The following is a 27,182-nucleotide window of genomic DNA, read 5'->3' as shown; positions in this document are numbered from 1 at the left end:
GTGACTGCCCTGGAGAGAATAAGAGCACTGAATATCTTCCTGTAATATCTAACAAGGTTAAAGATGCTAATAGAGGGATCTTTGTCCACTCCTCCATGCAGAACATTTTAAGCTCCTTTACATTCATGTGGACTTCCTTCTTCAATTCAGTCCCCAGGTTTTCCATTCGACTCAAACCCAGAGACCAAGGCAACTACTGCAAAACACATATTTTGTGTACCTTTAAACGTTTCTGTTTTGATTTGAAAGTGTGTTTGGCCCATCTTGTTGAAAGCTATATCTATGGCCATGTCTGAACCTTCTGGAAGTGGAAACCAGGTTTTGGGCTGGTACAGCAGAATTATTGATGCCATCAATCTTCACAAGGTCCCCCAGACCACCAGTGACAAGACAATCCCAAAGCATCAGGTTTTCATATTTTATGAAATGCTGATGGTGTGCATGAGCAAAAGGTTTTATTCTGGTCTCATTTGATCGCAACACACAATGGCAGTTGTAGTTGTAATGGTGCTTGTTGAAGGTGTGCATTTTTGAGATGCTTCTTTCTAGCAACTCTTACAAACAGCTTGTAATGAAAATAGCATTTAACGGTTGATTTTGAAACATGACAACTACAGGAGTCAGCTAAACTGTGCAATTATAAAACTTTAATCTTTGGAGTCTTTAATCTCACCTTCACCATCTTGCTCACTTTTGGTGAAACATCGTGGTGTTTTTAACTGCTTATTTGTTTTTATATCTAGTCCCTGATTCATGCAATTCAACAACCATCTGTCTCTGTTTTGTTGAGTTCTTTGGATTTGTTTGGATGGTAATGGATGACAAAAGGGATTTTACATGTGTGCATTGTCATATTTATACCCCAGGGAAACTGGCCATGGTTAAAGGGAACAACAGGCTTCCTGGGAACTGACAGCAAATAAATAAAAAAAAAGACAAATCAAGAATGACAATTTGTTTACATTTATTTAAAATATTCTCTTGGGATGTCAATCATTTTGGCACATTTTTGAGAGAAAATACTATAGTTCTAATGAGAATGATTTTTGTTAGAACAAATATACATAGTGTTTCCTATTGTTTGAGTGGAAAATTTGAATTCTTGTGTGTAAAGTTTATTTTAGTTTTGTGAAGTGTGCCAAAAATGATTGAGGATACTGAATAATGTTGCTGCAACAAGTTGACATGTAAAAAATGTTATATAACTTGGACTCTGTGTAACCATTACATTTTCAGAACACTGTTTCTGACATTGTTGCTTACATGACCATACACAGGCATTGGATTAATATTGAACAAACCACAGGTGGGTCACTAGCTTTCACTCACAGCTAATCCGCTGTCATATGATTAATATTAACAATTAAAAAGCAGCACTCAATGTTTCAAAAGGAACAAATTCATTTGATAAATTAAAACCATCACTGTAGGTCAGGGGTTCTCAAACTTTTTTTCACAGCAAGGAAACTTTTTAACTGTAAAATAAATTTCATGGACACCCTCTGTACAGATTTATGAAATATATTAGTAAATATTCTGGATAGTTATTTGAGTCATTATTACTGAACCTTCCAATGACAGAAGGCATTGGGTAAGGGCAAGTTGACAATTATTGAGGTTTGGATTAAAATCCATTAAATTCAAGTCAATAAGAATGTAATAGTAAATGTAATAACTTTGCTAATGCTAGGTAATTTTTATTCCTGTAACAATATAAAAAAAATTAAACAAAACAAACCAATAATAACTATGGACCTCCATGTTGATGCTTCACTGTCGATGGTACTCACTTTGAGATCCACTGCTGTAGGTTATCAGACCAATAGTGTAGAACCAAATTATTTACACGAAATGTCTTTCTTGTAATATACCTTGTACAGAACTGAAGGTGTCTATTATTATAAAACATTAAAATCCAGTATCTCAACCGGGTAGTTCTAAGCATCACAGAGGGCAGGCCCGCTAGGACCACCCTTGGCTATGCCCCATGATAAGCACAGGGTCACATGCAAATCAAAGCCCGGGGTCACGATCGCATTGTTCTAAAGCTAGAGTGTAACTTTGAAGTCAAAATGCTCCGTTATTTCACTCAGGTTCATATTCAAAATGTGTAAGGTGTACTAATAAAAGAGGTCTTCAATCCCATTTTCACCTTCCAGTGTCTGTCTGACCCAGACAAAGTCAAGGCGTGTGCTGCATTGCTTATTCATTACCACATTTTATTATTTCCTTCTAATACTCAAAAAACTTTATTACCTTTCACATGAGATTTGACCTATGAAATGTGCTTGGGTGGGTAAAAAAAAAGTGGTGGAATACTTGGTTTTAAATCAGATTTCTAACCGAATAGCCTTTTGTAATCTGGCAGATTTTTATTAAAAGCCAAAGTGAGTGGCAGGGCTGAAATAACGTTAGCGGTCGCACAAAAGTAGCATTTCAATTTCACTCCATATATTAAAGGTTAACGGTTTGAGTCTAATTGGTTGCCTGCCTGGATAGGACATAAGGACACTAGACCTCAGGATAGCCATATCGAAATTGACTGCCCTTTTTGCAATAAAATGGGAGGGAAAAAAAAAAAGATCTAAAGTAAAAGATTGCTGTACTGGGGCTGTGATTGAATTTCCTTATCAAGTCCCCTATCTCCACTTTGAGATTATCCTTTTGTTTAGCAGGAGCGGTGAATGCCCTGGCTCATTTTTAAACTTTATTACATGCCAGGGAGGCTGACAGGGCAACCAGGACTAAAGGTAAGCTTGTTTACTGTACATCACCGCCACATTCTCTTCTGTTTTAGTCTGGTTGCTCACAGTTCTTGCTTGCACCCACTCTTCCCATTTTCAATCTATTATTTTGTTGCAAGACAACTCATCCCATCATTTTGTGTAATATCAGAATGATTTCCTGCCCTGTATTTAACAGATGTATCTTCAGATCACTATCTTTAAACAGCTGTTATTCAAGCGCAAATTACGCCAAACAATTTTCATCTCTCCGAATGACCCTAGCTGAAATCATTTCAATCAGTTTGTCACTTAGTATCCTATTGACTGCCTCCACAAGCTAACAGCAGCCCAGCCCCTAACATTGCATTGCAGATCTGGCTCTGATAATTAGGCCCGGCCGGATGGATCGATGGCATCTGCAGGAAATAGGGTGGACAACAGACCACACCCTGGGGTAAGAGTGCTGGAGAATAGAGCGGCAAAGAGGGAAAAAAACAGCAGGAGAGAGAGCATGTGAAGACCTGAGTGATTTGTTCAGATCCACTAGCGGACACTAAGGACAGGGAGTGCACATAGGAGAGGGACAGCTTACAGAGACACTGCAGAGAAGCACACACAGCTCACATCTTTCATTCGCTCATACAGCTCGCATCCTCGCTCTCACACATACACAGAGGACTGACTCGTCATGCTTCCAGCTCACCAGATATGTGTTTGCTGATAGTGTTCTCCTGTGGTGCAATAAGCCTTGTGTTCCCTCCGTTTGGTGTAATTAGGAAGCAATTTCATGTAATGAGAAATGCGGATTATGGTTTGAGCTGAAGGACGTATCCTCTGAGATTCCAACTATAAATGGCAACACTGAAAACAAATTTCGCTATAGATTTCATTTCTTCCCAATATAAAAAACATGTAATGTGTATAAAATCTTGCTGTGTTTTTTAATAAACTTAACGTATACAGGACTGCAATGAGTCCTCACAGACAGACGGACAAAAACAAAGCATGAATAACTAGACATCGTCTCAATGAGCACCAGTGTGAAAATCTCTTATAGAGGAGGCACCACTTTCTCTGTGAACTTCTGTCAGAGTTTTTCTCCAGAGTCTGGAGATTGAGCCCCACGGTTGCTTTAAACCAGATAAACACCTACAACACCACTGACGTACTAAGCTTTTTTCCAGTAAGGCATGTTACACCAAAAATCGGTGTTATTACAAATCTTTCTAATCAAGCAAGTCAGTCAACTTGGATTCTAAGCCTGTGCTTAGGTTTGCGCCCAATCAGAGACCCAAGAATGAAAATGTCTTTTTCACTGATGTTACATTATTGTTACATTTTAGCCACAATTATTATTGCTACATTAACAAAATTATAGCTCACAGTCAATAATGGAAATTTATACCACGGTGCTGTTTAATTCTCGCATCTGATTGGTCAGAAGGTGTTGAATAATTATCTATAACAGCACAGTTCTGACAATAGTGCAGTAGGGCTGTAATACAAAGCACAGATTTATATTAATGTGCTCATTCCGATACTTTATCATTTCTATAGTAACATCTCAGTCATTGGATGCTTCAATAAACAGATTAAAAACCACACTGGTATTAAAGAAGGAAGGACTCTTGGTTGTCAGTGTTTTGGAACGGTTAGTAAGTTTCCTGCCACAGTCTTCAGGACAGAAGGCATTCTGGTTTCTCGCTGACACGACAACCTGCATTTTTCTGTCTTATAAACTTCGACAGAGAAAGAAATTGAGGTTTGCGAGGAGAATGACTGTTTATAGCTGCTATAATGTATGTGATAACAGGAACAGAACCATTAAATGTAAATATAAGCTATTATAATTGCAACATGCCACTTTTTAATAAATTATGAAATGTAATTGTTGCCAAATTGCTGTGGGATAAGAGGACAAAACACTTCATGGCATGCTGTTATAGGAAAATAATCATCTTTGAAGTGGTAACCACATCACACCATGGTGTTTTTGATTATTTTCCTATAACAGCACACTCTGTAGTGTTTTACTCCTCCATAGTTTCCTATAACAACAGACACAGAGATAATTATCCTAATGAATTCTACAAATATTTGCATGACCCAAAGTGAACAGCACTGAATGTAAAATGATGTATTTTCTAAAATGAATTAATCTCTGACATTAATTAATGAAAGTGTTTTATGCAAACCTGCTGTAAATGTATGCAAAGAGAAGAAGTATCGAATCAAGTTTCTCACCTTGCATATTAATGAATATGACCCGCTCTCAAGGGCACCATAGTGATTAATAAAATTTTGGTTAAACAAACAGAATGCATAGATTGCTTTACTCTATCCAGGTGTGAGTGTGAGTTTCAAGCTGTCTGAAAGTTTGGAAAGTTTCTCAGCTTCAGTTTGTGCTTAATAAAGTTAGTTCTCCCAACTCAGTAATAATAATGCAGGCTGGATGCAGATGGGCCTTTCTATTTATGAAACCTTTGCAAATGGTAATGTCTCTGAGTCCCATAGCATGTCAGATATATCATTATCTTCCCATAATTCCACATTTCCCTGTTAAGGATAGCTAGTCTTATAATTAACACTGGTAACAATAGACAATGGATATGTCTCTAATGTGCTGATTTTTTGTCTTTTTTTAATGGAAATTCATGCATAATAAGATGCAGTTGTTAGAGCATAGTACTATTTTTATTTGAGGCATTTTTTTATTCTGAGTTATTTAAAGAATTTAATGACAATATTGATTTCCATATCTAAAGCCTTGCTTTGGCACATGTGATCACAAAGTACAGAATAAAGGCATTTTGTGACACCAGTCCTCACGGCTGAGGACCAAATTCCAAGATGGAACTTACCATTCTTTGTATGGTTTATGATTATGGAGTTGTGACATGATGATAGAGAATAATTAGAGAATGTGCTTCTTGATCAGCATGTACTAAAAGCTATTTTCCAACTGCAATAGAGATTGAATTATTCCACACACCTATACGATATGTCCTTACAGGAAAGGATTGCAATAGAATCAGGTGCTAGTGCACATCCTGATCCATCCATCTTCTCTGTTGCTGGTCACTGCCCTTTTATTGTACTACAAAAGACAGTTTCGCAGTGTCTCCCATAGTAATGAGGATAAGCTTTGCCTCGTTCAATGGCTCTATACCCCACTATATACACCTTAACAGATGGCCTTAAAGCCAGCTTTTCACTGACACATAAAGACCAATTTCAGCAGTGCTGGGAAGTTTGATTTTTAATGAGCAGCACAAAATAATGCCACATGTGTAATTTAGTGCAAACGTCCCACAGTTCCTTGGTGGAAACTGTGAAGTCGGAGCAGAATAAACTTCATTACCTGCCGGTGCACAATGATAAAGAAACAAATAAGGTGTCTGCTCCCAAAATGTCAAGATAACCAATTCTGAAATATGAATCGCTTTCACACTATGAATTGCTTTTATGACAGAAAAGTGAAGGTGTTTTCTTATGTTTTAAAGAAAGAAATGGACAGATATGTATATAATATAGCTTGTCCTAAAGCATCATCAGGTTCAGACATACGCTTTAGTCATAGCATTAACAAATTTTGACCCTTTGCTATGAATATACAGGAGGCACCTGAAAATTATGCTTTTCTGTTTATTCAGATCAAACATGTATAAATTTTTGCCCAACAAGATAAAGCCATTTCTCTGAAATGGAAAGAACACTGGATGTGGAAGATTCATATTTGCCTCTGGTAGTGGTTACTTCTCATTAGGTTGGCTTTATCTAGGTGGAATGTGACCAGTGAATTCATGATCTTCTGGCTTGTGAGCCAATAGGGTGAGACTGTAGTCTCTTTGGTTGGTGTGAATGAATGAATGAATGAATGGAAGAGCAGCTTATTATTAAATAGTAGCCACAACAGACTTTTGTATCAGTGTTTTCTTACTGTGGCTTGGTGAGCATTTTGAAGGGAAAAAAAAAAGAGGCCACCTCATCCACATACATACTCTAGGGGGTTTGTGGTAAAATTCCATTTTTTTCTCTCTGTCTGCTATGATTTGCATTTTGGCAATGTTGGCACCACTGCATCATACATCATTACAGCTGACAGCCTTATTAGAATTATTTTGTAAAAAGAATAAATATTCATAGTTACTTGCATTTCTTGCATATCATAATCATATCATAATGGTAGATGTAAAATGTGTATTGTACACCTTTATTAGATCACGTGTAGATATGCTTGCGTGTGTGTAGGTGTGTGTCCTCTCAGTGTAAGAGGGTGCATTTTGACAGGGTTGGTCTTTACTGGGCACAGTAGCGTGCAAGAAGAGGGGCAATGTTTGAAGTTTCACACCTGTGGTATGAGAGAGAAAGAAAGAGACAGGGAGTAGAAACACCTCCAGGCCATTCCTGACTCCTCTTCACATCCCTCCAACTTCCTCCTCACTTTCTGACAGCAGCTTCAGACTGCAAGAGGGAAAAATCTACCCCCTTATGCTTCTGGCCTGTAACCCAGACATGTCTATAGTCTCTCCCCCTCTCTCTCTCTCTCTCTCTCTCTCTCACTCTCTCACTCACACACACACACCAGCTCCTCTATCACTTCTATAATGTACAGAAACTTTTTTTTTACTTTTCATTCTTACTTGCTATCCTTCACACTTGCTCACTGCTTCTTTCTCTTCTAACACTCACACATGGGATGACTTTTTTTTTCTCACACTATTTTGTAGTGTTTATATCTTTTTTTGACAAAAACATCACTATTAAAGTGAGCAGGTTTGGCCTCTGATGCTGCCAAGTTATGTCTTTTCATAGCTTCCACTGACTGAAAACTGAAGGCCTACAAAGAGAAGAAAAAAACAGAGGAACAAATTTGTACAACTTTTTATTGAGATTTGTTTTAAATAATATAACAGCTTATATATATATATATATATATATATATATATATATATATATTTTTTTTTTTTTTTTTATATATATAGTTTATATATATATATATATATATATATATATATATATATATATACATATGCCTGTGTGTGTGTGTGTGTGTGTTATACACTGAGGTTGCCTGATTTTTCTTGAGTATAAATGTCTGAGATTTGGTTTTTCAGTAGTACCTAAACCATTGCCTTTAAACACACGCACTTGCCTTTAAACCTGAAAAAACAGAGGATAGAAAATGTGGAATGAAGAAGCAGAAAACATCTTTTTTCTTTGAGGTTAAATGTAACATGATGTAACATAAAAACAAGAGACTTTTTAAAAATGATATGTGAACTAGAATAATAAGAACACCTAACAAGAGTTTAGCATATTGCCAACATATAGCTGCATGAATAGTCCTGATTATAATTATCCCATTAATCACAGAAAATTCTTATTATATATATATTTTTTGAGCTATATATATATATTTTTTTTTTAATTTATTGCTCAAAATGTAAATTTTACATCGTAGTTACATCAAACTTTTGTACAGTGGATCCAGAATTAATATTGCTCCACTGATATTACACAAAAAATTAGTATTCCAAAGTCAGAATCATGTGTAACTGAGATGCTCCTCTGTGTTTTATTTTTTTTTTTTTTTGCCAAACTCGACCTCACATGCACGTATTCTGCACAACTATTTGAACAGAGCTTAAATCTGAAGTCTGGGATTTGAATACCAAAATGAAGTCCATAGTGATTAATATGTTAAAATAATAATAATATTTATCCATTCTGCTCACAAGAACATCAGAAGAGATCTGAGAGTCAGAGAATTGCACACTGGTCTTAGTGGCCTCCATATGGAACAGCTACAACAGCATTTAATTTCCTCTCACATACTTTCTCTGACTCTCTTTCTTTTTTTTGCCATCTCACACACACACACACACACTCCCTCTTTCCCACTCCATCTGTGTGGTGCATATGATGCACGATCTGGCATTATGGGGAAGCTGCTAAGTACACGATTATAACTTGTATATATTCTCACTGTGCTAACACAACAGTGACTTAATAACAGTGATTTGACCACAAGATGAAAGGAAATGAAATGCTGAATCTTGAATTGAAAGATGAACTAAGTAGCCATATGAGCGCTCACGCTTTCTCCTTTTGTGTGTGTAAACTCATACCATACATCGTGATGTGTCCCCTGGGATTGGGTAAAAAATAAACCATTCGTGTGCACCAGGATACTCGAATGTCAAGATTTTTCGAAAGCCTCTCGTGGCTGTAAGTCAACATGAAACCGCATGTATATTTCAAAAGGTTTTATGTACACATGTGTGTGTCAGGCACAGATTTCTTCACCTTCTGTGCTAGGACTGAGTGGAGGCTAAGGGAAATAGTAAGAGAACAGTGTGGGATATAAATAGCAGTAGCAGCGTGGGGGATCTGGAGACACAGACCAGAAATCTGGACAGCCTTTCAGTGGCATGTTGATTCATGGAAAGGACACAAAGACCATGACGCCCCTATCTTCCTATTTCTACTGAAGTGTTGTCAAATTATTAGTAACACTTAAAATGATTACATCTACACATGGTATAATGTGCTGCATTACCATATTCATGCATATTCATAAATATTAATGTAGAAAAAACAGATTAGTCAAAGTACATCCATTAGTTATGCCTATATTGTGAAGCTGTCTATAAATCCAATTGAAACAAGGCATGAATAATGCATAATACAATATACATGATGTATATATGTGTGTCGCACTTATGCATATGCAAACAACGCTGCAGGCATAAGTGCTGAGTACACAGATTGCTACATAATCGCCACATAATCTGTTTGCTATTAATCGCTGTGCATCATTATAAGCGTTTACAGCGAATGCTGCATGTTTTGTGCTTGCGATTTAAAAAAGTTACTCACTTGACACTGAAGGTTTTCCTCAGTCCTACTCAGTGTCCCTCTCCATGAGCAGGCCACTGATACATCAGCAGGACTTGCTCATTACCAGCAGCATTCTTCACTAGCTTTAGTGGGCACCTCAGTGCTGTCTCACCCAGAGCTGAATATGTGAGGATGCTGAGAATAGTGGAAAACTGCCTCCACTGGAGAGGAGAGGAGAGGAGAAGAGAGGAGAGAAGAGGAGATGTAAAAGAGCTGTTTAAAATGGTCAATCAGGAATAAATATCCACGTGCAAGAAATATTTTCTACTGGCCAGCCAAAGCTTTATAAAAGTTTTAGAACAGTCCCATCCTGTTTTTTTTTTTAAGTTATTCTAGAACATAGTATTTAGTATCCAATATGAATTATTCAGTGACTACATTAATAAACAGGAATGTAAAGTATGCAGTTAAAAAAGCATCCTGGGAGTTTAAGGGGTTTAATCCATTTGACAGAATTAAGTTAAAAAAGAAGAAATTAATTTATAGGAAAAAAATGGTTTCAGTGTCATAAAATATAAGACCCAAGCATATTCAGTATGCCAGTGCATGCCATGTGAATTATAGGAGAGTATCTGAAAACTTCCTGTGTCAGTTAAATATGAAGCTGAGGTGACTAAGATGGCCAGTTTTAATAGAAGACATCGGTCTGGTTTATTTACTATAATAGTATGGTCCTAGACCTAGATGTGTGAGAATCTGGCTGGCAAAAGCTAATGAGTTTCATGAGGTTTCCAAGCAGGCAGGGAACACAGCAGCATTTTACTCATCAATACCAGGAAAGATAACTTTTACTAATAGCCTTCCAGCTGGCTTCAAGTAATAACTGCTAGCTAGCATCTATAGAGCAGCACTAGCTGATTACTAGCAGCTAGCTATTTATACACTGAGCAATAATCTCGAAAAGTAAGGCTCACTTACTTCATACATCTGGTTGACACTAGAGGTTTCCATCGCATGAAAAAAGGGGAGCAGAAGAGGTTTACTTTCATGTGGGCCAGGGGCAATATGTGAAGCTCATGGGTGTGAGCGATCAGTCAGATATGAAGCTTGTGGTACAAAGAAAGACCATTTATTAAGGTGAACATGAGCTGCTGTGTAATGCATCACATTAAGCGTTCATTTATTTTTCTTTAGTAACTGCCTGATCATGGTCACGGTGGTTTAAATTTAAACCATTTAAACCAAGTAAAATATTATGTATATACAAAAATACTAACTGTGCAAGTGGGATTAAAAAACAGTCTAGCACACACTTCTTGGGTGATGTCGCTTAGGTTGAGGAAATATTGGATCAAGGTAGCTTTTGACAAGCTACTGGCCTGAACTTACAATTAGTGATTGATATGTGGAAAATATAACTGAATAACTACATGTAACATTGGCATATATGCTAGTAGCCATCTCTGAACCAATACAAACACATTATTTATTGCAATTTATTAGACAAAAGTAAAGCAAGTTTTGGTTGACAAGTAAAACAAAAACAATTTAGTCTTTGATATAGTGACTCCCAAACTGATATGGATTATATACAGTGGGAACGTTTTTGCAAAAAAGAAAATCAATGGAGCTGCTGCCACTATGGAGCTTGAGTAATGCCAGCATGTTGAGTAGATATGGAAATGATGATTTCCCCCATAGGAATGTGGTGAGTCTGCAATGCGGGAACATAATTGATCGACTGCGGCACCCACAGTCCCAAACAACTTATTCACATTGCTTCACTCCAAAATATCTCAAGGTTTGGGGATCACTGGATGCTCCCACTCTGGAGCGACTTCCATCACACTTATCATTAACAGCAGTGTTCCTTGGTGCTGCTTTGACACCTTTGGCTGGGACCCCAGCAGTGCAATGCTTCTAAGGGAAGTTATTCTGGTGAAACAGTTCTTTCCCAGCATCACTTTCTCCCACTTTAACTCTCTGAGTCTCTGAGTCACAACTCCTCCTGAACTGTGCTCAAAAATCAAGTAGTTTCAATTTTTAACTTTTGGTTGCTTGGATGAAGTAAAAGTTCTTAAGCTGTATAATATACTTTTATTTAATTTATACTTTGTTCGTCAATAGCCAAGAAAATTTGGTGTCTCTTATGCAATTTCTATTGACAAATGTTGTTTGAAAATGAAAAAGTCATCCATGTAATTTCCACATTTCTGCAACGTCAGCATGTTTGTAATTGATTTTTTAACATTGTATGCAATATATACACATTCTCGTTGCTTATACATATATTAATTACAATAGATATGAAAAGTCTACATGCCCCTGTTAAAATGGCAGTTTTTTGTGATGTAAAAAAATGAAACCAAGATAAATCATGTCAGAACTTTTTCCACCCTCAATGTGAAATTACAACATATAAAAATGATGTGAAAACAATCAGAAACACTTTAGGGAAAAATAGGAAAAATAAAAAAGTTACAATAACTACAATAACCTGGTTGCATATGTGTGCACACCATTTTATAATTGGGGATGTGGCTGTATTCAGAATGAACCAATGACATTCAAGCTCATGTTCTAAGTAATTATTATATCAGCTGTCATCAATGAAATTATTCCGATTAACCCCAAATAAAGATCAGCTGCTTCTGTAGGATTTTCTTCACATCTTCTTGGTTTCATCTGACTGCTGAAGCCATGGTCTGCAAAGAGCCCTCAAAAAGGCATATATAGTATCTAACTTCTTGAAAAATATTGACCAGGAGAGGGGTATAAAAGGAACACCGTAAACACCCTCATTAACAGATAGAGAAAATGGAGCACCAAAGTGACATCACCAAGAACAGGACATCCCTCTAAAATTTACAAAAGAACAAGACAAAAACTTATCAAGGAGGCTGCCAACAGACCTACTGAAACATTAAAGGAGCTGCAGGAATATCTGAAAAGCACTAATTACTCTCTGCATGTGACAACAATCTCTCATATTCTTCACGTGTCTGGGCTATGGGGTAGGTGGCTAGATGGAAGCCCTTTCTCACAAAAAACATCCAAGCCCAACTCTATCACCCCAAACCATGTGGCAAAATGTGATCGTGTACTATTATTATAGCTTTTGGAATTGGCCTTATCAGACCATAAGTCTGATAAGGCCAATTCCAAAAGCTATAATGATTCCATAATTACGAAAGGTATGTTTGGTGCAAAGAAAGCACATCACCAAAAGAACACCATACCCACGGTGCAGCATGGTGGTGGCAGCATCATGCTTTAGAGCTGCTTTTCTTCAGCCAGAACTGGGGCTTTTATCAAGGTGTCATGAATAGCTACAAATACCAGTCAATTTTAGTGCAAAACCTTCGGGTGTCTGCTAGTAAGCTAAAGATGAAAAGGAATTTCACCTTTCAGCATGACAATGACCCTGAGCATACATCTAAATCAACAAAGGAACGGCTGAACCAAAAGAAGATCAATGTTTTTGAATGGCCGATCCAGAGCCCAGACCTGAACCAACTAAAAATCTGTGGGGTGACCTGAAGCAGGCTGTGCACAGGAGATGGCCTTACAGTTTGATAGAGCTAGAAAGTTTTTGCAGGAAAGAGTGGGGAAAATATTGGCAAGTCAGGATGTACCATGCTGATAGACTTCTACCCAGAATCACTGAGTATTGTAATAAAATCAGAAGGTGCTTCAACAAAGTATTAGTTTAGGGGTGTGCACACTTACACAGCTGGGTTATTGTAAGTTTTTTATTTTTCCTTTTTTCCCTAAAATGTTTCCGATTGTTTTCACTTCATTTTTATAAGTTGTAATTTCACACTGAAGGTGGAAAAAGTTCTGACATGATTTATCTTGGTTTCTTTTTTCAACATCACAAAAACCTGCCATTTTAACAGGGTGTATAGACTTTTTATATCCATTGTATATTACAAGACTCATACGTGGTGTATTAAGAGATTACAGTGTGTGGCAACATGCCTTCAATATTTTAATAGTTCCTTCAACATTGGTCATTTTTTTATGTAGTGTGCTATGTACATCATGAGTGAAGAGGTTTTAAAGTTCATATATCACCATAAAATCTTCTTTTTGCTTAGGTACGAACTATTTCTCAAGGTTCCTGAATTGCCTTTTAAAAGAATATAATGTGTGAAAGCACGGCAGAGTGGTGAATTTACTAATCAATAGAGTGAGCTATGTAGTGATGCTACGATCAAATGACCCCAACGTCATAACCAGTGTGTTTAAATAGTACTCTGGCCGATGGCTTTTATGCTTGAAGTAGTTCTCAAAGCAGTGGCATTTACATTATGTAGTAAAGTAGGCCAAGGCTTTTACGCTCTGTGCCACTCATAGCTTTTAAATCATGCACTCTCAGAAAAAAAGTGTATAAACTGTACCATTCCTTATTGTTGGTACCCTCAGGCAATTTTGTATGTATCGTATATATAGTGGACCTCTAAAAGGTAATTGCAGTCACTAATTTAAGTACTTTAAATCTTTTTAAAGGTACTATAATGCACATTTCCAGTTGAAAGATACACATTAAAATGACAAAAACCCACAGTCTAGTATGCTTTTTTTACCTGAGTGTATGTAGTACACATGTGAATGGCTTCTACTCTATAGTACACTCTGCATTAACTGGAAGTCATAATATAAAAAGCTCCCATGAGCAGTATCCAAAAATAAAAGTCACGATTAAAAAATTGACCTCCCCCTATTTTTTTTTTTTTTGCCTTGATCATGTCAAGAGTGATACCCCCTAGAGCATTTTTTTCCTGAAAACACTCATTACAAATGTCATTAATTTCCTAATTAGTGCCTTTACCTTTTTGAAGCGGACAGCAGGGAATTAAAGTGGCCCCTGACAGTGTGTCATGAGCCGAAAAAAAGAAGGAAAAAAAACAGACTGGGAAAAAGCCGAAGATATAAGGGCATGACAATGCCTTTAATATTACACGCAATTAGCCGACAGAGGGCGCTGGTCCCCTATCAGGCGCCGGATAAAACCCGCATACTGCAGCACTCCAGACTTTCATTATGGGTTAGTGTAGTGGAAATAGTGCAGTGTGTAGTGCAGTAATATGCGCTTTTGGAAGTAGTATAAATCAAAGCATGTGCTATATTGTATAATGTAGCCTACTCTTATCATCATGCACGCTTAAAAAGGAATGAATGCAAAGTGAAAAGCCTCTCTGTGGGGTCGGGATATCCTCAGAGTAGAGAGAAACCTATTCACTCGCACGCACGCTGAATTTTGACCAGAATCCTCGTTCATAGTGTGTAGAAATGATCACGTGGACTTGCTGTTTATTACAGTGATATTAAACATTATAAGCTCAGTGTAAGCTTGGTTGCTGTAGTTTGTGCGTTTGTGCAAGGATAGATCCGATTTTAACTGTCTCTCTCTCTCTCTCTCTCTCTCTCTCTCTCACACACACACACACACACACACACACACACACACACACACATTACGCACACTCTTACACTCTTTTTCTCTTGTGAGTACCGAGCGGCGCTGTCCGTGGTGCCATCCCGGTCTTCGACTAGTGCGAGGAAAAAAAAAAAAAAAAAAAAAACAACTCAATAATGAGAAATAATGAGCGCGCGCATTTACGTTATAAGCATCAGACGCGCGGCTCGCGGATGCAGTGCACCGAGCTGGAGCTTAACAGCAGTGCACTGATGTGCTCATGAAGAGCGCGGAGCAGGTTAGAGAAACCGAATCTGCCACAGGGGACAACACGCAGGAAATAAATGGTGGGATCGAAAAGTTCACGAGCAGTGTCTGTGGCCACCTGACGCGGAACGCACGACTATTTTACTGAATGCGCGCGGTGGTTTTGCTGAGTCGGGATAACGCGGTGCGCAACATGCACGCGCTGAGAACAGGCTGCACCACGCACAATCACGCAAAAGCCTCATGATTGCACGATGAAAATATCCGAAATGGTGAATAAAACGGATCTACATTTTAGACCTTATTGCTTTAAGTGAAATGTGTAATCTATTAGATTTTTTTTTTCCTCCTAAACCCCAGAGCCAGTGCCAGAACGGGCACGCGCTGATCTCGCACTGGTGTAATATTTATCTGCATGTTCTTTATGATTCCAAAAACAAAAAACCAAAAAAAAAAAAAAATGCGCGGGACTGCATACTCTCATACCCACCACACAAAGCCATCCCCGCACTAACACTTTCATTTAAACTAAGTGCTTGAGTTCAGCCGCTGGGAGAAAGACGCGAAGGGGTGGAGAGAGAGAGAGAGAGAGAGAAGGAGAGAGAGAGGGACGCTGCAATATCATGCGCGAGCGCCTCTCGGAGTGCCGCAGATACACGGGCTGCGCTCACACACACTCACATACACGCGCGCACGCACACGCGCACACACACACACATACACACGCAGGAGCGCGCGCACAGACGGACGGAGAACGAGGGACAGAGGACCAGTCCGGGCGTCGGGATCTCCACCACACACTTCTAAGCGAGCTCCTTCGGGATTTACAACTCCTCTTTGTTTCTCGCATTTTTCCCCCCTGCTCCGTTTCAGCGTCCTCGAGACTGCAGAGCTTGCTTTTAAAACTCTGCTGTGCCACTGACACAAACAGACGGAGAGCTCGTGCGTGCGCGCGCAAGCAACCGGAGCGGTAAAGTTCAGGCGATTTTATTGGAAATATGTGCGATTCAAGAAGACGGGATTTTTAAATCATTTTTTTATCCCGAGTTAGAATGGATTGAAATGTCTGAGGTATTTTTTTTCTGTTACAGAGTAAACTACAGGCGCGTTTCATTCTGTACTGCGTGAATGCCACTATGAGCCTTGAATGCGTTTAATTGCAGGACTGTGCGGGGTTCAGATTTCTGGAAGCATTCATGGTGAGAAAAAGAAAGAGTGAAGAGAATATATATTTGGGGGAAAGGAGGAGAGATTGTTCTCCAGCACAAATCCAGTGTAGTTGGAGCGCGCGCTGAGAAAACTGGCGGAAAGGGAAAACGCTTCATCGTTTCAGCAAACTGTTGATGAAAATAACTTTACATTTTTTTTCCCCTGAAACCGGTGATTAGAGAGCGAGCGCGATGAGGAATACCGGCGCGACAGACTGCCTGTGCTACTGCTTTGTGCTGCTGCAGCTGCTGACTCAGCCCGCGGCCAAGCAAGTGCTGCGCTACCGCCTGGCTGAGGAGGGTCCCGCCGATGTGCGCGTGGGGAACGTGGCTGCCGACCTCGGCATCGTTGCCGGCTCCGGGGATGTGACTTTCACCCTTGAGTCTGGCTCTGAGTTCTTCAAGATCGACAACATCACCGGTGACTTGAGCACCAACGAGCGGCGCATTGACCGCGAGAAGCTGCAGCAGTGCCAGATGATCTTCGACGAGAATGAGTGCTTTATAGACTTCGAGGTGTCCGTGATCGGGCCCGCGCAGAGCTGGGTAGACCTGTTCGAGGGCAAGGTCATCATTCTGGACATAAACGACAACACGCCGTCTTTCCCGTCGCCTGTGCTCACTCTGTCCGTGGAGGAAAACAGGCCGATCGGCACGCTTTATCTCTTGCCCACAGCCACTGACAGGGATTTCGGCAGAAACGGGATAGAGAGGTACGAGTTGATTCAGGACAGCGGAGAGAGCTCCGTGCGCCGGATAGGCTCTGGAGGCTCCGCCAGTATCGACTCTCACATGGGCAAAAGAAGATTTGACGACGGCGCGAGTCGGAGTAGCGTGTTTGAACTTCAGGTCGCTGATACCACAGACGGAGAGAAGCAGCCGCAGCTGATCATTAAAGGCGCACTGGACAGAGAGCAGCGCGACTCCTATGAGCTGACTCTGCGCGTCAGGGACGGCGGCGACCCCCCGCGCTCCTCTCAAGCCATCCTCAGAGTGATGATTACAGATGTGAATGACAACAGCCCGCGTTTTGAGAAGAGCGTGTATGAGGCAGACCTACCTGAGAACAGCTCCCCTGGCGCCCCCATCCTCCAGCTTAAGGCAGTGGATGCTGATGTTGGGGTTAATGGCCAGATTGAATATGTTTTCGGGGCAGCCACTGAATCAGTGCGGCGACTGCTGCGGTTAGACGAGAGCACAGGCTGGCTTAGTGTATTACACAGGATTGATCGTGAGGAAGTAAGTCAGCTGCGGTTCACGGTCATGGCCCGAGACCGTGGTCAGCCTCCCAAGACAGACAAGGCAACGATGATTATCAATATCAAGGATGAAAACGACAACGTCCCGAATATCGACATAAGAAAAATTGGACGCATTTACCTGAGAGACGGTGTGGCGAATGTGGCGGAGGACGTGGTGGTAGACACACCTATTGCACTAGTGCAAGTGTCTGATCGTGACAAGGGACCGAACGGTGTTGTGACATGCACCGTGGTTGGTGATGTGCCCTTCCAACTGAAGCCTGCGAGTGAGATAGAGGGTGACATGAACAAAAAGAAATATTTTCTGCACACGTCAGCTCCACTTGACTACGAAGCCGTGCAGGAGTACAACGTCGTGATAGTCGCTGTGGATTCAGGCAGCCCCAGTCTGTCTGCAAACAACTCATTAATCGTGAAAGTTGGGGACATGAATGACAATCCACCTATCTTTAGCAAAAGCACAATGGAAGTCTCATTTCCAGAGAACAATGCTCCTGGTGAACGTGTACTGACTGTAGTGGCCTTGGATGCAGACAGTGGTAAAAATGCAGAAATCTCATACTCACTAGACTCCTCTGTGAATGGAATATTTTCCATTGACCCAGACAGTGGTGACATTCGTGTTAACACAATACTTGATAGAGAGCAAACAGAGCGCTATGAATTCAAAGTAATCGCCAAAGACAAAGGTGTGCCTGTTTTACAGGGCTCAGCTACAGTGGTGGTACTGGTGGCAGACAAGAATGACAACGAACCAAAGTTTATGCAGGATGTTTTTACTTTCTATTTAGAGGAGAACCTGCAACCCAACAGCCCCGTAGGCATGGTAACAGTAATGGATGCAGACAAGGGACATAATGCTGAGATGAGCCTCTACATTGAGGAAGAGGAAGATATTTTCTCCATTGAGAACAACACAGGAACCATCTTTTCTACCGTATCATTTGACCGTGAACAGAAAACCACCTACTCATTCCGTGTTAAGGCTGTTGATGGTGGGGACCCATCTCGATCAGCCACGGCCACCGTCTCGCTTTTTGTCATGGACAAAAATGATAACCCACCAACAGTCACTTTTCCCCTTAACAGCTCCTATACTCTGTTACCTCCATCCAGCAATTTGAGAACAGTCGTCCGGACAGTCATAGCTACCGACACTGACACAGGCGTCAACGCTGACCTCAGGTACAGCATAGTAGGAGGCAACCCCTTCAAGTTATTTGAGATTGACCCTGCCACTGGCGTTATTTCGTTAGTTAGTAAGCTAGAACAGAAACACTACGGCCTTCACCGCCTGGTAGTGCAAGTTAACGACAGTGGCGTTCCGTCACAGAGCACCACCACACTAGTGCATGTCTATGTCAATGAAACACTCTCCAACTCCACCATAGTCGAAGCCAAAATCGCCAAGAGCCTCGGTACGCCCCTTAATGCCGACATTGCCGGAGACCCCAACTATGACCTGGGCAAGCAGCGTTTAAGCATTGCTATCGGAGTGGTGTCTGGCATCATGACCGTCATTCTCATCATCCTCATTGTGGTCATGGCCCGCTACTGCAGGCCCAAGAACAAGAACGGGTATGAGGCTGGTAAGAAAGACCATGAGGACTTCTTCACCCCACAGCAGCATGACAAGAACAAGAAACCCAAAAAAGACAAGAACAAAAGGAAGTCTAAGCAGCCTCTGTACAGCAGTATTGTCACAGTCGAGGCATCGAAGCCTAACGGACAGCGCTACGATGGCGTCAATGAGAAACTCTCTGACAGCCCTGGAATGGGGCGTTATCGCTCTGTTAATGGTGGGCCTGGAAGCCCAGACCTTGCCCGCCACTACAAGTCCAGCTCACCTCTACCTACTGTTCAGCTTCATCCACAGTCACCCACAGCAGGGAAAAAGCACCAGGCTGTTCAGGATCTGCCACCGGCCAACACCTTTGTGGGCACCGGAGATAACATATCCATTGGATCTGACCACTGCTCTGAGTACAGCAGCCAAACCCTGAACAAGTACAACAAGCAGGTAAGAACCTTAATCTTAACTCATTACCCTACAACAGTAGTTACATGTCTTTCATTTTTTAAGTCATATTTCTTTGTAGGAATGATTGTTTTAGTAGTCAGGATCCAATGTTCTAGCGTCATGCTAGTTATACGTATGTATTTTATGTGTCTATTTCTCTGAATCGATCAGTTAATAATGACATTAAGTGTAATTGGAAAAATGGCATCAGGGCCTAGAGTAGTCAGGGACGTCCGAGCCAGCTGTGTTGAACCCTTGCTGCGGATATGTGGTGCTCCATTGAGGCTGTGTTCACAGTGCAGCTGAGGTGTCAGTGTGTGTGACCTCTGTCCATGTGTGTGTGTGTGTGTGTGTGTGTCAGAGGAGTGGATGGGATCACATATGGCTCTGGTTTGCAGCTATTTTGTCACAGCAGTGGGCCTGCAGCTGGCGCTAACACTTCTTAATGCCAGGTTAAGAAATTCCAGCCACTGATTTCTGGGACACAGAACGTGAGATAAGAGAAAGGAGTGTGGTGAAGGAGGGTGGGTGGATGGGTAGGGCTTTGAGGGTGGTTGGTGGGAGGGGGGTGTAGAGATTGAAAATGGTGGAATGTTAGTGACGGTGTCGTGTTTTATATTGCTCCTTGAAGCTGAGTGGGAACAGGTGGGCAAGAGGTTACATTTAACATTCCTGTGCACTTGTATGTCTGGATCAATTCACCGACTCAGCCGTGAAATCCCCATTTCTCTCTCTGTCCTTCTTGCCATCCCATTTCCAATTTCTCTTCCTTTCTTATCTACCTCATCCCATTTCAATTTCACTCCTTCTCTTTTTCACTGTCTTTTTATACTGCCATTTAAAATGTAAAATACTTTTTAGCTCTGCAGACTTAACAAGGAATTCATATTCTGAGTCGTGTGTGTGAATTAATCAGTTCATGTTGTTATTGTTCTCTCTCCGCTGGAGCAGAGAGGAAGAAAACGAGGTAAATACATGATGAAGTCAGCCCTTTATTTTGTACTTAATGGAAAGAAAGAAAGAAAGAAAGCTTGGTCTGTTGTTTCATGTGTTTTCCGTGGCAGCCTGATACATTATTAATAATTCACTTACATCGACACGGTGTAACAAGCAACTGTTCTTGCATTCGTAAATACTTCTCTCCTAGAACAAGACAAATCTTTCTGTTTTCCAAGTTCCCTCCTGCACACTACCTTCAATGTTTCTTCTCTGTTTCACAGTATTTTTCTTCTTGCACAGATTCCCAGGTTTTCTCATTCAACCCCTGATCCCTTCTCATTCTCTATCTGTATTTGCTTCTATTATTCAACCATCTTCACCTGTCTTTCTCCCTTTGAGGCTCTGCTTTGCTCTCATCCTCACATTTCTGCTGTGTCCTTGCCCAGATTACTCTTTGCTGCTTCTTGCTATCTTTCTTTGTGGTTTCCCCATCCATCAACAAATCACTTTTAGTCCTTCATCTCTCTCTCTCTCTATCTATCTATCTCTCTCCCTCTCTCAGCCTTTAATGTACCGTGTAGAGGCGTGAGTGCTCGCTTGTGAGAGGAATGCAATTCATTGCTTATGTTTCTTACAGATGTCTCATACATAATTAACCACGCACTCTATTTGGTGCCATAGCACATGTATTGTGTGTCCGCATACTCTGCTTAGATATAATTATTTATTTGTGCACTGCAGTGGTTTTTGCGTGCGTCTGTTTTGTCGAGGACGTTAATGCACGGCCGACTTTTCTCATAAGGTGTGCAGCGCAAGCCGTCATAGCAGTATGCAATTACTGCTTCTTAAGCACGAGGCGCTATCAAGTCCAGCTCTGTTTCGTGAGTTATCCCTGCTGACAATTTAACAGGGGCTCCCTTGATATTTTACTGAACATTATCAGGACTAGCCAATGTGCCCCTGCAAAACCCATTAAGTTTGCTGCAAAGAATAATAGTCTATATCTAATTCATTGTAAGGAGAAGTCATTAGAATTTAATTTTAGCGATCGACTGCTGGGAGCCCTGTATGTTCTCTGCTTGCTTTTGTCTGTGAAATTGGACTTCTCTTATGTTGACATTTGCGTTGATGCTAAAAGGGAGTTAATTTCTCTCACTCTCCTTCTCTCACGCTCACTATTATTCACACACTCTCCCTCTCCTTACTCATGCCTAAAAATTTACTTGATTAAATCTATCTGAAATGAACCTACATATAATTATCTTGCTCTAATTATAGGATTAAGTTCTTGGAAGTGGAGCCTTGGTTTATAAATGCCTTGTTTGTGAGGAGGACATTACTTTTTCAGGGATAAATTAAGAGCCTCATGTTTCTGGATTTCTGCAGTTGATCATGTCTGTGAATTAATTGGATATGTGTCAAATAGGTTAAATAAGACAGCTCTAAAACCTAATTGGAACTGGGTATGAGTGATGATTTACAAAGCATAAAGTTAAAAAAAAGACCTAAAAGAGTTAACCAGTGAACAGCTTGTAGTCGGGAGAATGCCATGCCCTTGTAGTGAATGATCCCTGAAATTGCATGTTAAGCTGCAGAGTGGTCTTTCTGATCGTATTTGATTTCAGATCCTGTTGTACGACACCTGAGATGTTTCCTCTCTCTCTCTCACTCTCTCTCTCTCTCTCTCTCTCTCTCTCTCTTGTGTCTTCCACTGACTTTCTCTGTCTGGTGAAAGAAGACAGACACAGACAAGAAAGAAGTCCCTGTTAACTGGCTTCAGAAAGGTCTCTACTGTTCTTTGTGTGTGTGTGTGTGAGTGTGCGTGTGTGTGTGTGTGTAGGTTAGAATGCTCTGGTCTTGTGAATGTGTGGTCTTTCAGGTAACCTTGCCCCATGACTCCGCTCAACGACACACACACACACACACACACACACACACATAGAGAGAACGAGAGAGCGTGTGTGAGGGGGAGAGAGAGAGAGAGAGAGAGAGAGAGAGAGAGAGAGAGAGAGAGAGAGAGAGAGGGGCAGCTTTCCAGATTCAGATAGGTAATTGTAGCTCGGCCGTATCCCTTGCACACGAGACATTTAAGAGGTCATTAATTTAACCCAGTGCAGGTGTGTGTTTGAGTTCCAGCTATCATTGTGCACATGGGAGTTTGGAAAATGATATATTTGACATTTTAGCTTTGTAGGAAGTTAAAACATCTTTTATGCTTTAACTTCAGTCTCTTTTTTTTCTTAAAGTCAAAAACACCATTTTTATATTATGATGTTATTTTATAAAAGCTTTGAATTAACATTATTAGACTTTTTAAACAGATACTTTTCCAGCACTTCTACACAAAGTTATTTGAGTTTTGAATTACTCATATGCGACGCACAAATTATTAGGTGCTGATATGGTAACTGGACACTTTTTAGCCACAGACATGGAGTGATAAGCTTGCCCTGTAGCTAACATAGCTAATGTTAATGGTGAACAAAACCTGGATCATTTGGATATATTTCAACAAGTTTGGCAATCGAGAACATGACACTCAAGATTAAGACTCCGATACTGAAATCTGACTGAAATCTTTCTACCCGTGACAAATAGCGCTAGCTTGCTAGCAGTTAACAAGCCAGCTAGTTATGTGTTAAAGCTACCTAAAGTACAACAGCTGAATTTAAGGTCAACAATTCCCCAATTTTGGTGAACATATGTCTCCACTACAGACTCCGAGTCAGTCTGAGGTTAAGACATAGAGGATCAGATTTCCCCAGTGTGCACATTGAACACATGGAGACGTTTCCAGTTTGCATGTCAAGCACATTCATAGATCTTTGCATTCTTTGTGAGGGCAAAAGTGTAAAGATTTTCCTAGTCCATTTTTAGTAGTTTATTGAAAAGCAAAAAAAATCAATCAGTTTAAAATTACACAGTCAGGAGTACCTGGGAATGGGATACTGAGACTCATGACTTTTATTCTAATGTATTTTATGGTAATTATCCTAATACTTTCCGCATGTCTCTAGAACGCACAAATATAATTGTTGTGTGCAAAAGAATTGTTCTTCTTTTAGTCTCTGGGCCCTGCACCTAAATGGCAAATCTAAGTGGCGTGAATATTAAATGTGGATTCTCTGTAATTATTCTGTGATTAAATTTGTTATGATAGCAGTAGTGGAAATTGGGCTGCAGGTGTTGTAGCCTCAGACAGCAGGATAAACAAAAAGGAAAAAAAAACACCTCACTGCCTGTCATCTCTACCAGTGCTTAGCTGTGGCTCCTTGGTGGTGAGCTTTTCCACTTTGCGTAGGGAGCACACCAGTTTGCACTTGAACAAACACAAAACTGACACACCCAAATCAGGCTTACCCTCAGAAATTGTTAGTGAGTGTACCTGTATGTGTGTGTGTGTGTGTGTGTGTGTGTTGTCACAGTCAGTGTCTCTTTGTACTCAAGTTTTCTTACCATTGGGTAAGCCATGTAAATCAGATACACTCATTTGCATTGAATATGCATCAAATTTTGACCAAAGAAAAGCTGAAGTAAAAAAGTTTTACAGCTTGTTGTACAACACGTTTACTAGGGTTGCAAAATGATTAATTTTAGAATTCCTAGCTTAGTTACAATATTTTGTGTTGTTATATAGCTTTAATGTATAGGTTTGCTTAACATATAGGTTTGAATATAGGTTTATTAGTTTTTTTTTTTAATTTGCTCAAATTTGATGCTAAGGATATTGTTACATTGTATTTGCAACACATAACTTTTTTCTGCATTCAGTTAAGTCATGGTTAGGTGAGTTTTACCATAGAGACGCATGATAGAACGAGACTGCTTTGCTACAGCCATAAATTGCTAGGTGCTCGCTTCAGCATAGTGCCACTCTTCTGTCTTCATTACGCTCAGAGCTTTTTTCATCAGTGTAATGCGCTGTAGCCCTGAGGTAATTATGGCTACTCACTTACATCCAGTAGTTTCCATTAAAAAGACCAGTGACAGTTTACTCCATCATTCAATCATACAAGCAAGTAGCTTGGAAAGGGTGGTTTAAAGATCCAGGAAATTGCGTTAACAGCATAAAAAATGCAATTAATTTTGTTAAAATTCATTTAACTTTGATGGTCCTAGTAGTTATATAAAATGTTTTTGCTGTGTTTACACTGCATTTTAATTTTGAGTGCTTTCGATTTCTGTCCATACGAGTAGTAGTCACCAAGCTCAAATTAGATCACCTGCTGGCTCCATTACTGTGTTGTTAAGGGGATCTTGATCCCTTGCAAAAAGAGACAAAAGGCTGCTTAGGCCATAATACTTGTAAATACTGGCAGACGGGAGAGAGTTAAAAAGGAATTCAGAGATCAAGACGGGGGAAGAGAGAGGTTCAGAAAGACCGACTCACAGACAGATGAAAGTAATGAACACCTAAATGATCCCAGAAGGCGCCGCATGCGGTGTGGATTTGAGGAGGCTGCACTTCCACAAACACACAGTAGAGGAGGCGGGGATGGGTGTGGGGGGAGTGTTTGGAAACCAAGACGCAATACGAGATACAAAGAAAGGGAGTGAATAAGCGCCTCTTGAAATCCATCTGCATATGCAAATACACATTTAACTCAACTCAAATTTGTATCAAATTTGCACTTCTCCTCATTATTATTGACTGATCTGTGACCTGCTGGAGCATGAACTGACAGAATGAAGAAATGCAAACAAACATGCTTACGAAACATTACACATGATAGTGTGATGCTGGAAATAGTAATGTAGCCTCTGTTCTAATAGAGAGGCTCGTTTTCGGGCCACAGTTATCACCATCATGTAAAACAGCAGTGTAAATCTGTTCTGACGAACAGCAGCCTCTGAGTGAGTGATAGGAACCATTTCATTTAATTTTTCAGGGCAATTATAGTAGCAATTTTTGTAGTTTTTGGTTAAATTATGCTTTTAAGTAGCTCAAGCAGGCCTTGAGATCGCGCACATTTTCATTCATGCTCTATTTTTGTCTCTTGTAATTCTCGATGCCTTCTCTCCTTTTCCTCGCTCTGTAAGTAAATTGTAGTGATTGAATCTGTAATGCACGCAGGCACACATGTAACATTTCTCACGATAAGCTGATGAAAGCAACATCTCAAAGAGGATTGGAAAACAGCCAGAGAGAGAGAGGCGGAGAGGACGAGCACAAGCGGAGGCGCCTTTTGATTGGTGGACAGTGTACTGATTGTAAATGGCAGCATCAGTGTCTTCTGGCTGGTGGAACGTGGGATTTAATTTTCTACAAAGCGCAGCAGCATGAGGTCTGGAAAACAAAAAAGCTGCTTTCAATTGGAAAGAGAAACAGGTAAAACCAGCCCTGCTTCAGCCTAGATTCAGCAGAGAAGGCTTGCTCATAGGAGACATAGCATTCTGCTTGGCACATGGATTTGGGGCATGCTGTACTCTCTAAGCAGCAGCTCTGTGTGTGTGTGTGTGTGTGTGTGTGTGAGTGTGTGTGTAGCATTCACACTGCTGTGTTGGTTTTACATCATTGTTCTCCCTCTGCTTCTCATCTTTTTTAAAACCATGTGTGTTTAAACTGAACATCGCTTAGTACTGTTGTAGGGCAACACAAGGGAGCAGTTGGCTGTCAACACAGAGGAGAGCAGCAGCGATCAGATGGCTCGCTCTCGCTTCTGAGCTGCACAAAGAGAATGGCCTTTTTTCTTTTACTGGGAAACTCCTGCAATGCATTTTCATACTACTGTGCTTGCTTATACGGTCATGGCCTTGTTTCACCTGCAGCTATGTTGAGCACTGTGTGGGTTATAGAGGATTTTCTGTGATAAAGGTATTTGTATTTGTGTGCGTATGTGCAGTATGAGTTTACTGTACTTATGTGTTAGTATCTCTAAGGGCTGTAACATGAAACAGTGTGATTACAAGATCCAGTATCACAGAAAAGAGTATTAGTATCTGTAGTGGTGTGCAGTTTTGTCATACTGTTTAGTACGGCTGCATGATGTGGACCAAAAATGTGATATGTGATAGTTATTGGATATTATATATATATATATATATATATATATATATATATATATATATATGGGTTTTCATACATTAACAGAAACTATTTTCATAGATATTAGGCCTATGACAATATGCACCATTATCAGTATATATTTTAGCCCAGCCAACAAACAATCCCAAATGACTTCCTATTCATTACTTATGTCCTCTATCTCTACATAATTGTCTTGTACACTCTATGTAGTGCACTGCATGTAGTGTACACCATTTGAGATTCAGCCACCAAAAATATGTGGTGGAAAAACAGTCACGATAAAAATGTAATGTTATAAAAGTGATTATTTAAAAGCCAACTTTCGTTGCTCTAAATGTTTTGCACAAAACTTGGGACTAGGATAGACATCTTGATTAAAAGAGTAATTCCTTCTCCTTGCTGTTTTTCCAACACTTGGCCTAACAGAACTATTTTTTTCAGTCTAGCATCTAAGAATAACAGTGTTT

The 27,182-nt window shown here is 40.2% G+C and overlaps 1 protein-coding gene across 6 annotated transcripts in view; it reads left to right on the top strand.

Annotated features, from left to right (window-relative positions):
* Positions 1 to 15,784: 15,784 nt before the first annotated feature.
* pcdh7b (protocadherin 7b) overlaps positions 15,785 to 27,182 on the top strand; it is a 137,366-nt gene continuing 125,968 nt past the window's right edge. For 2 of the 6 annotated variants that reach the window (XM_053233796.1, XM_053233795.1), the window contains exon 1: positions 15,785 to 19,748. In XM_053233796.1, coding sequence (XP_053089771.1) covers positions 16,659 to 19,748 — 3,090 coding nt within the window. In that variant the 5' untranslated portion in view covers positions 15,785 to 16,658. The remainder of the gene's footprint in view (positions 19,749 to 27,182) is intronic. The other 4 variants (XM_053233797.1, XM_026936693.3, XM_053233799.1 and 1 more) reach the window with 2 other exon arrangements.

The sequence above is a fragment of the Pangasianodon hypophthalmus genome, chromosome 4 (assembly GCF_027358585.1).
Source record: "Pangasianodon hypophthalmus isolate fPanHyp1 chromosome 4, fPanHyp1.pri, whole genome shotgun sequence".
In the NCBI taxonomy this organism is placed as follows: Eukaryota; Metazoa; Chordata; class Actinopteri; order Siluriformes; family Pangasiidae; genus Pangasianodon; species Pangasianodon hypophthalmus.
The sequence above is the reverse complement of the archived record's forward strand: the minus strand, read 5'-3'. Positions and strand labels throughout refer to the sequence as shown.